General features: G+C 47.7%; 2 protein-coding genes across 2 annotated transcripts; one reads left to right on the plus strand and one right to left on the minus strand.

Annotated features, from left to right (window-relative positions):
* Nucleotides 1–431: 431 nt before the first annotated feature.
* On the plus strand, nt 432–1,728 carry LOC117893855 (cysteine and histidine-rich protein 1 homolog). Its single transcript, XM_034800622.1, has 2 exons — nt 432–1,300; nt 1,364–1,728. The coding sequence occupies exons 1-2, from the start codon at nt 539–541 to the stop codon at nt 1,685–1,687; spliced, it is 1,086 nt and encodes a 361-aa protein (XP_034656513.1). The 5' UTR covers nt 432–538; the 3' UTR covers nt 1,688–1,728.
* A 3,492-nt stretch (nt 1,729–5,220) lies between these two features.
* On the minus strand, nt 5,221–10,496 carry LOC117893853. Its single transcript, XM_034800621.1, has 8 exons — nt 10,459–10,496; nt 10,139–10,404; nt 8,490–10,077; nt 6,289–8,434; nt 6,088–6,231; nt 5,756–6,036; nt 5,530–5,691; nt 5,221–5,461 (listed from the first exon to the last, which is right to left on the minus strand). The coding sequence occupies exons 1-8, from the start codon at nt 10,479–10,481 to the stop codon at nt 5,278–5,280; spliced, it is 4,794 nt and encodes a 1,597-aa protein (XP_034656512.1). The 5' UTR covers nt 10,482–10,496; the 3' UTR covers nt 5,221–5,277.
* Between the last annotated feature and the right edge of the window lie 677 nt (nt 10,497–11,173).

Consider the following 11,173-nt stretch of genomic DNA (forward strand, 5'->3'; position numbering starts at 1 on the left):
AAGTATTTACACATTGAGTGTGGAAGAGTTCTGCACGAGTGTTTGTCAGTATTCCGTGTATCGAAAGTGTCTAAGCAACAATTTGGCATTATCCTTCGCTCCGCTGGCATGGAGCAAAATCCATACATTATTCATGTTAGTCCCACACCCTCTCTTGCTGCTGCTCAGACAGGTGTGCAAAATAACTGACAAATATTTCACAGATGTCACAGCCGTTTGTTTGGCCCCACAAATCGCGTTGTGCCTCCTCCAATAATTGCCAAATGAGTTGGTATTTCCTGTACGGAATTTTGTACATTTTTAATGCCCCCATCGGCAGGCAGGCTGGCTAGATTAATGTCAGGGGAGCATTTGATTTACATTTGGTTTGCGTTTTTTGTGGGATCAGCTTGGCCTTGGAATAACCGTTTTCGAAAGTAAACGCCTAGCAAGCAACATTCTCACTCACTCTTTACACTTTGTGCAATCTCTCAGGCAATGAAAATTGTTGAATAAAACTCAAATATATAGATAGTAATTTTTGTAAAGCCAATGCATAATGTCGAATGCCAGCGCCAATCCCAACAACAACGACGAGCCACCAGCCGCCAAGAGGCCGCGATTATCCGATGTTAAAAATACAAATGAAAATGAACCAAATGGGACTTTGAGTACCATGGAAAGCAGTGTAAGAGGTGGCGCCTCTGATCTTCACAAGCGGCTGTATAATCTACTGCTCTGCGTTGTGTGCCGGGAGGTGCCACATCCGGAGGAGAGCTATCAGTGCAAACATGGGCACATTATGTGCGAAGACTGCACGAACCACATACTGGCTGATGCCATGATCACGGACAAGGATGCCCATTGCCCCTCCTGTCGGGTTTTCATTAACTGCCACGATCTGGAGCAGAATCTTGTGGTGCGCCAGGCCCTCTGGGAGCTGCCCATCGAATGTGCGAGCTGCGCTGTCGAACTGTCGGTAGCGAAAGAGCTCCCAAAACACTTGAAGTTCGATTGTGAGCTGCGTGTGGTGCGCTGTAAGTACCAATGCCTGGGCTGCTCCTGGGAGGGCACTCTCAAGGACAGAGAGTTGTCGCATGACGCCGCCTGTGGGTTTCCCCAGAGGAATGGCAAAGATATTCTGAAGTTTCTGCAGCTCGCCAGTGACAAGGTGCGTTTGTCCAATGTGCCCCTGATGAAACTCCACCGGGAGTTGAGTGCCAGTCGCATCAACTTTAGGAACGTGAAAATGAGTAGGATACCCAACAGGGACTCAATCAGCTCGGAACTTTTGAGAGAGTTCGTGCTTCTCGAATCTGAGGTGAGTTTTCGGGGAGAACCATAACCAGTCGCAAAGTCAACTGTTGACCCTCTCTCCCCACAGACGATCACCGCCTTTGAGGAGCAGTGGGTGCTGCGTCTGCATCTGACGACAGCTGGTGAGAGACGCGCTCTCAGCTGCCAGCTGCTGCTGTTGAGTACCCCGCGAGGGGCTCTGATGGTCGACCACATGATCCGGATGCCGCAGGGTGTGGGCAGTGTCAAGCAGCAGCACGACATACGCTTGCAGCTTTACCGCCAACTCTTTGATGCTAATAACCATGGCGAAGGGCGTCGAGAACTGCCCCTGGAGGGACCGCAATCCCTGTACCGGCTGTTTGCCATGAGCGAGATCCAGCTCCGTTTGTGGATGTTTTTGCATTATTAATCGCTTTTAAATTGTAGTTTAAACCTTTATTGGGCACAACATCTTTTGTCTTGATTTTCTTTTCTCGTTGACTTGATGGTTTGGGCTACCTTCTTAGGGGCTGGGCGACTTCTGGATCTGCTCGTTCAGGGAGTTGGAGAATTTCTGGAAGGCAGCGATACCATCGGCAGCGGCAGCCTTGGCCTTTTCCTGGAAGTCCTGCAAAAGCAAAAGCGGGTGCATTAGGCACACATTTTTTGGTTACAGCTCATGGTCAAGGCCTTACCTTAACGCTCTCCTCGTTGAACAGTTCCTTGGCCTTGGCCAGCAGATCGCTGATCTGAACCTCAAACTCCGACTTGGTTGGCTCCTCACGAGTCACGCGAGCGCACATGCACACCTATAAAGCACCAGAAACCATCAGCCATAGTCACAGTTACAGTTCCTATCACAACTTACGGCGACAAGGGCGAACAGGAAGAAAATCAAAGCAATCTTTGCCATTTTTAGTTTTAGTTTTTACTGCTTCAAAGTTGATCTTCACGGAGGAACGTAGACTTGAGTACTGATTGAGCTAGACCAAACTGCTCACAACTACACCTCGTTTTGCGTCGCAACTGAAACCGAGCTGAAGCCGAGCCGAGAGTCCGGCTTATCGCTGGCACTATCAAGGTCAAGCGCTTAGAAGCGCACCATCACCGATAAGGCAGTGGAGTGAAGTGCTCAAAATTTTGGACGATTTGTTCGTATTTGTTGTACCACCCAGAGAGAAAGGCAACGCAAATAAAAATAGATAGAAAATACAAAACGAAAATAGGGAAGAAAGTGTTTGTCACTTATATTTTGACAGCAATATTAAAGTATTTAAAATTTATAGGGGTAATTAATTTTTATATTATAAATTTTTACGTTTTTATTGAATTTAATTCATAACAAGCATTCCGTAAATGTAAAATAATTTTTTTGACTATTTGTATTTTAGTTTTAATATATTTTTTATCATGTTTTTATACCCGGTACTCGAAGAGTAAATAGGGTATATTGTATTTGTGCACAAAGTGAATTTATGTAACGCACAGAAGGAAACGTTTCCGACCCCATAAAGTATATATATTCTTGATCAGCATCAATAGCCGAGTCGATTGAGCCATGTCTGTCTGTCCGTCTGTCCGTCCGTCTTGTTGAGCGCCTGGATCTCAGAGACCATAAAAGCTAGAGCCACCAAATTTTGCATCCATACTTCTGTGTGCTCACACTGTTACAAGTGTATTTCAAAAAAGAGCCACGCCCCCTTCCGCCTCCGCAAAAGGGCGAAAACCTCCCAAATCTATTTTGCAAATAGCAGAAAACTAAAAACGCCATTCCGTAGGAAATGACCATATCTATCAGATCACCAAATTGGGATCCGATTGGATCATTATTATAGCCACAATGAAGAAATTAATTTTCAGTGGCCAAACCCACCCCGTCCCGCAGCATTCACACTCTGCTTCGCGCTGTCTATGGCCTCTGCCCCTGACACAGCTCTGCCTCTGCCACTGCCGCGACTCTGCAGTGTGTGTCTATAGGGGAGGGTGGCGAGCTAAAGGAGCGTGTTGGCGTGAGCAGTGTTCTTGATGTAGATGACAGATGAAGAAAAAATGTAAAATTTGACAAATAACCGCTAAAGTGCAGATGTAGTACTGAGTGCCGGGTATAAAAGTTGTGACGCGTAAGAAGCGTCTCACACGTCCCTTCTCGTTTAAAGTGAATTTAATTTATTAAACATATGTAAATTGACGGCAAATTCAAAAATATTTTTAATATATTTTGAAGTGTTTTATGCATTAAATAAACCGCAAATTAAAAAGTATTTTTAATACAGTTCTGTTTAATTTAAAGTGATTTTCATATGCTAAAACTGTAATTGTGTTTTATCACAGTTAAAGGAAATATACGAGTAAGTATGTGTGTCCATAATATATCCTATGTATGTATTTAAAAGTTTATGTTTACATAAAAAAAAAAAAAAAAAAAAAAAAATTATTTTATATTCAAAACGAATCCTCTTTAATTTAGGTGGGAATTTTTTTAATTAAATTATGGTTGAGCTTTATCAATTTTTCAAATTTGCCAATTTACTGCGAATGTAGGATGTGTTTTAGCATATTTTAATTACCATGAATTCTACCAGTATAGACTAAATGACTTGAATTTATTAAATATTATGATTTTGAGCGATATTCTTTAGGAACTACTTTATTTGCAAAAGATAAGCCTAATTTTGTTGAACCCCACTGTGGGGGTATGGAACGCCTTCTAATGCAGCACCCGGAAACATTTCAAGAGCTTATCTCCCAAAAATTCTTTCGAAATTTGGTTTGTTTGCCCGATTATTACATTACGAAAAATTAGTACACATTAAAACTGTTTTAGATATTAACTTTGGAGGCTCTGGGGCTCTGTTCCCTGTAGTACTTAATTACCCATGGGGAAAAATATCAACATATCGCCAATCTGAGTTATTTTTGCCACAATTATAGGCAAACAATTTCTATCGCTTTGTTTTCAATTCACTTAAAAATTAATTCTTTCTCAGATAAGACAGATTACATCAGCGCACACAGCACGTGGCTGAGGGTCTCATGCTGTTGCTGACACTGAGGTTTTGTTCGACATGCCCCCGATTAGGTGTTCTATATTTCAGTAATTCAATGTACATATATACATATGTAGAAGATTAGAAACAACATATTCCATTATGCCATCATACGATGGATGATCTATTCAGTGACAGCTCAAATATTTACGCTGCGGTGTGCTGTTGAATATGTCATCAAAGCTGAACTTTGCAGCCAAAAGGGGCCGGGATTACTATCCATACTTAAGTAAACTTAAGTCATACGAGTCATACCTATGTTTGAGTACACTTTTCATTCACTCAGACTTGAGCTACTTGGGTTCATCGCTCGGGGTCGCATCTATAAAGTTTTTTAATTATTAATTCCAGCATGATTTGCAGTTCTGATTTGAGAATTGACTCACTGAGCGAATGAAAAGTACAGTTTGTTAGTTTCTACAGATAAGAGAGAGCTCTATAAGCTAGATGAGTTTACGCAATGATTCCAAACTGCAAAATGTTTTCGCTGCCATTCGAGTACATAAACGTTTGCTGTTGGCAAATGAAAATGCGATATGTTTAGTTCTTCGTTGAATAAAATTAGACTTCTACACGCAATGATGCCAAAGCGCCTAGAATTTGATATCTTTAACCCTGAGTGACTCCTCCACTTGGTAACGTGGCAGCTGCTACACTCCCATCTTGGCCTTGGCACTTCGACTGTTGGTTTCAAGAGCCAATCCATTAGGACAATTTCTTGTTGAGTTTTGTAGCTCATCTTTCCAAGTGGCCGACCAAGGGAGATTATTTTCCACCAGAGGCAGACACAAACCAAACCCAATTAAGTGCCAGAGACCAGACCCCAAGTCTGAGAACAAGTTCGAGCCGAGAACAAACCACTAATAAATTTTCATTTGGCGTAATGAAAACATTTAATTGCAGTTCGGGGAAACTTTCTGCCAGCAGCAGGGCAGAGGGTTCAAAGTTTTTTGAACTACTGTGGCACCCTCTTCTATGGTGGAACCGAGCTGAGTATGTGCTCCGGTACGGGCGGTTGGCAGTGGGGCAGGGGTGGGCCCAAGGTCGGATAGGTGCGCAGGCGCAGCAGCTCCAATATCGTTTGCAGTTCCAGCACATGGGCATAGTGACGGCGAACATTATCCATGAGCTGTCGATGGGCTTTAATCTGCGACATGCTGAGGAAAGAGAGAGAGAGGGAGAGTCTTATCAGTATGCGGGGGCAGAGGTTTGATCTCTCTCTCACCGTTCACGCTGCTCACGATCTCGCTTCTCCTCCATCATGGTGTCGCGCAGGGTGTTCTGGAATGTGACATCCACCTTGATCCGTTCGATTTGGAAATCGATTGCATGGCTTTTGCGCTTAATCTCCAGCGTATTGGCCTTCACAATATCGATTTTGAGGTTGCTAGAAGGGAGGGGGAATGGATTTGAGTTCGATGTCTGGGAGAGCGCTGTCTGGGGCAACTTACATGCGTTCGATGTGCCTCTTGAAGGCCGCTATCTTTTGCTCAACAACACGCTCTATGGCACCGGCGACCATGAACTTTTGTCGCTCGGCTTTTACCTTCTCCCAGTTGCGCAGGATGTTGAGAAACTCCATGGACACTTTGCACTTTTCGATGGCATCCAGCATGTACTTGAGATAGGCAATGTTTGCCTTCTGCAGCTTGTGCTCCCACTCCTTGAAGATCACCTGGCGCCGAAAGATGGCCACACGCTGCATGGCCTTGATCTTTTTGTTACCAGCATCCTGTGGAAAGGGGAGGACTTAGGGGAATCCACTTGATTGCATGTCTCTCACCTGTATCAAACGATTCACTTCATTGATGTCATCCACATGCATCAGCACAGTGTTGCTAAGGGACTGGGCATTACCCATCACCGACACCTCCACTTGACCCAGCGTGAGTGTCAGTTGCAGCGTCATGTTCCGCATTACTTCCAGCTGAAAATCGAAGGTTTAACCATCAAAGTGTGACCACTAACTGAAGGCACAACTCACATATCGCTGAACGCTCTCCTCAGAGCTCTTTTGGGTTACATTCTTGGAGTCCTTGAGGGCTGTCAAATCCTTGGCTATGCTCGCCAGGTAACCCTGACCATCCGCCAGTTGGTAGCCGACAGCCTTGAGGCGCACTTCGCTTTCCATCTTTTGGCGGCGCAGCTTGATGAACGACTCCCAGCTCTTGGCATCCACCTGGGGCGGACAGTTCTTGGGCGCATCGATCTCTCCGATGTAGGCCAGGAACTCTTGGATCTCCTTGGGCAGGGGGAAGGCAATGCGTTGGCTCTGCTTGCCACTGAGCTTGTGCGAAGTCTCCATGCAAATGAGCACCGAATTGAAGACCTTGGCCGGCAGCTTAGGGCGCTTCTTGAAGAGCTTTGTCATCTCGTGCTGGGCATGGGGCACAGTGTTGAGGAATGTGCTGCGGAAATATCGCTCGATACCGCGATCCCTGGTCTGTTGGGACTCCAGTCGGCTCTTGGCATCGGCCAGACCACGCTCCCAGAACTCTAGCAGGCTTCCGTAGCGCCTGATATAGTCGTTGAGTTTGTCGAAATCCTTGCGGAACATGGCGATGCGCTTGCGGATGTGGACGCGGGTAAAGTTGATTGTTTCGACGGTGAGGAGGCGCAGGCGGCTCTGCTTGAGGGCAAAGTCATACTTGAGCTTGAGGATCATCAGCTCGGCCACTCGCTGGTTGAGCTTCAGGATTTGCTTGCTCTTCAGATCTAGGGTTTTGACCTCGTTCTCCGTCAGGATGCGCAGATACTTGCGGCGATCCTCCTCCAGTTGGCGCACTGCCTCCTCGTAGGCGCGAAAGATCTTCTGATCCTCGAGACTGTACTCGTGCGGCTGCTTCTTCAGCATGAACTCGGGCACGGGTATGTCCTTCTTGATCTCCTCCTCCCACAACTTCTCCAGCACCCCGTCCATCATGACGATTAGCGCACGAGACCAGAACTCCACCGACCAGAGCAGCAGTCGCCCCTTCTTGCCGCCTGTATCGATGGTCTTGCGACGTCGCCGATTGATGGCTTTGATCTCCGAGTCGTCCACCTCCATGATGCGTTTGATCACCTCATCCTTGGCCAGAGCGGGCACCGTGAGATCAGGCGGCTCGAACTGATCCATGTGGAGGAGGCGCAGCATTATGTTCATGTTGTCGTAGATCTTGTAGAGCACCTTGTTGGTGCTCAGGACACTGTCGATGGTGTCCTGCTTGAGCGTCTGCGCCTCGTGGAAGAGCTTGTTGAACTCCTGCTTCAGAGGATCGTTCAGGTAGTACCGAAACTTGCAAGTCTCATTGTACAGCTGATTTGAGGTGACGAGATTCTTGTCCTGCAGCTGGAAAACGGGAGCCATCATGTGCTCGTAGACACTGGGACCCTCCACTACGAATGGTTTCAGCTCCTGCAGTTCTCCTCCCCTGTGCTCCTCCTCTCCTGCCATCGCAGCGTCGCCTTGGCCCGCATGGTCATGGACGGTAGCCTTGATGGCTGGACTCTTGCGCTGCTGCTGTATAAACTCCTCCATGTCCTCCATGGAGCCCATGGACATGCGTATGTGATCCTCCAGATCGTAGAACCGATACTTGTCAAACTCCACCATATCCGGCTTGCGGCGCATCGAAAAGCTCTCGAAATTGGCATCCGCAAAGATCGATCTCACCTTGTAGTTGATGCTGACGGCCTCGCGTGTCACCTGCCGCATGATCCAGTCTCGGATGCGCGACTGATCCTCGATGGCACGCTCCAGCGAGGCCCGCTCCAGGGTGCACAGCTTGTGGGCCTCGTCCGTGAGGGCGTCCAGCCACTTGTAGTTGAAGCAAAACTTCTTGAAGACGCCCCTGGTCTTGCCCGTCACCGAAATGTCATAGTCTATGAGGGCTGTAACCTTCGCGGCAAACTCCCCGATCATGCTGAAGACTTTTTCCCGCTTGAACAGATCCGCCTTGGTGTACTCCTCCTTTGTCTCCTTCTTCAAGGTGATGGGCACGAACGGGCTGACTTTGTAGTTGATTTGCTCCAGTACATTGTAATCCTCTTTGGGCAGCGGCAACTCCAGATTCTCCCGCACACAGTCTGACAGTGAGGGCAGACGCATTACTCGAAGATTCTGATTGGACAGGAGAATGATGAGGTACCTGCAAGAGTGAGACTTGATTATGGTAACTGTAGGCTGGAGATCCCTAGACTCACTTGGAATTATAACACTCGCGTACACGCAGCAGATTCTCGGGAACAAACGCCAGATTGAGGAAACGGCAGACCATGAAGGGCTTTCGCGCTCGTTTGTGCTGCCGGAAATGGACAACAATGCCTCCGACACTCCACGTGACCAGATGCTTCGTCAGCATTGCACCCAGAATATAGCCAAAGTGCGGTGTCTGCACAGACGCGAGCCAATGGATCTCCTCTTTTTCGTTCAGCAGAAACTGATCAAAGTTGGGCGAGCTTAGGGCCACGCCCATAATCTCGATCTGCGACCAGCGACCGATGGGCGGCTGCACACAGAACGAAACATATGGACAGGGCAGCGCGTACTCCCGCCGATGCAGACGCTTGTCCTTGCCCCAGTTGAAGATCCACAATTCGGTGGCGGAGCCTGGCAGTTTGATCTTGGCATCCCGATGGATGGCCACAATCAGGCGGGGACCCTCGACCAGCAGGAAGCTGTGGACAAACACCTGCTTGAGGTGTTCGCTGAGGTCGAGGTAGGCCGTCATTTTGTGGGGCCTGTACTCCACCTGGACAATGTGCAGGCCCTTGGCCTGGTCCTTGAACACCAGCCAATTGTCGTGAAAGTCGAGAGCAGTCACCGCCAGCGTGTTGGTCTCCAGCTCGAATGTGACACTCGCCACGGTGGCCTTCTCGAAGTGCACCATGTAGAGGCGTCCGTCCTCGGTGCCCACAATGACGACGGCCAGGCTGCGGTGTGAGTGCATGGCGCAGGCATTGGCCACTGGCACCTCGCACAGGGTGTGCCCCTTGGCCAGGTCCATTATGGCCACTCTGTCGCTATGTAGCACAGCCACGCACTCGTCCTTGAGGCCGTTGAGCACTCGGAACGTGATCACAGGACTGCCAGTGGGCACGACATCCACCAGCGAGGCTGCACTCCCATCGACCACCACCTGAGCGATGCTGCCCAGCCGCTGCTCGGCATAGATCTCTCCATTCTGATTGCTAACGAACCGATTTATGTCCTGCAGCCGCTGCTGATCGATCAGCCACTCGACCGAGTAGCCTCCGGCCTTTTTCTTGAGGTAGAAGGCGTGCGTGTGGTTCGAGATGAGCAGCCCCATGCGGTGGAGGGTGAGGGCGTGGGGACGGGCAGCCGAGTGCTCCAGATCTTCGCGGAGGTAGACGGGCTTCCACTGGGTTTTCAGCAGGAAGCAGGCAATGTCCACCTGGAAAAGCTCCCCGTAGTCGTTCACCACGTACAGGTTGTTGTCGTCGCCGAAGCACATGAAGTTCTCGCAGGACTTTAGATAGTCTTTGCCCACCTCCACGTAGGAGATTTGGTGCAGCTTGGACTCTTTCTCAATGGAGCACATCTCGTAGCAGAGGATGCTCATCTCCTGCTTGTGGAACTGCACAATCGTCGGCAGGTTGGAGTTGCTCACGCAGAGACCTCGCGCCACCGTCGGCACATTGGTCACCTGCTCCAGCATCAGGCTGCCGGTCCGGAAGTTGAACACGCAGATGGGATAGTCCGGATAACCGCCCACACCCACCAGCAGATCGTTCTCGGAAAACCTAATGTCATTGTAGTTGATCATGTGAGCTGAAAAGATGCCATAATCATCACTCCATTTGCAGATACTCCACATACTCTCCCCACTCACGTGAGATGGTGCTGAACTTGACCATTTCCGGATACTTGTAGATGTAAATGTGGGGCCGCAGCACCACCTCGGCAAACGCAAACAGCGGAAAGCGATTGTGGCCGGCAAACACGCTGATGTGCAGTCCCGTGGCCACCGTCTCCGGCTTGAAGTAGCTCACGGCCAGCGTCTGCATGTGGACAAACTTGATCACATTCCCATTGCGAAGGGCGAGCACATCGGGACCCACATTCACAATGCTGTCCTTGTCCCACACGTTGCACCAACTGAGGATGCACCAGGATTAACTTAACATCTTTAGTTTATTGCCACAAACTTACCAAATTGTAGATGATATATTCATTCTGATATAACTATGTGCTGACTGTTTTGAAAATTGCTTTGTTCTGGTTGTATTTTTGTAAGTCAGCAAGCTAAAGGGTTGCTATGTCGACAAAAGGGGTTTCCATGACAATGGAAAACGTAGTAGGCCTAGAGGAGGCAGTTTAAGTAGAACATTTTGACACCTTCCATCGCCACCGGACATGGCCTAGGGCGTAGAGCTGTTGCCTGACAAGTGTCCGGTCCTGGGTTCGATTCCCAGTGTAGGCTGCGTACACTTCCGTCATCACTGCAACTAATAACACTAACAATGCCAACAAATAACACTACAAATACAAATCACAATTAATGAAATCTAAATTTAAAGTAAAATGTAAAAATAATTCGGAACAAATTTAAATCAAAATTGTAAAGTTAAATTAAATTTTGTTTTTTTTTTATAATAGAGTTGTATTTTAATTTCTTCTAAAGGCAATTTCAGCATTTTAAGATGTGGATGAAATGAACTTCGCCGAGAGACTTTTTCAGTTGCTAGATTCTCGTTTTGTGTATTGTTCAGAAGCAATATTTAAATTTTTCGAGGCTTGATAGCATAGGAACACGACTACCATTGGGAAATTTTGAAACACACTTGTGTGTCATCTGGATTCAAAATTTGGTGCCTCTAGCTCCTATAACCTCTGAGAATATAGACTCCTTCTCATAATACTTTAA

Source organism: Drosophila subobscura, chromosome J (genome assembly GCF_008121235.1).
Source record: "Drosophila subobscura isolate 14011-0131.10 chromosome J, UCBerk_Dsub_1.0, whole genome shotgun sequence".
NCBI lineage: Eukaryota > Metazoa > Arthropoda > Insecta > Diptera > Drosophilidae > Drosophila > Drosophila subobscura.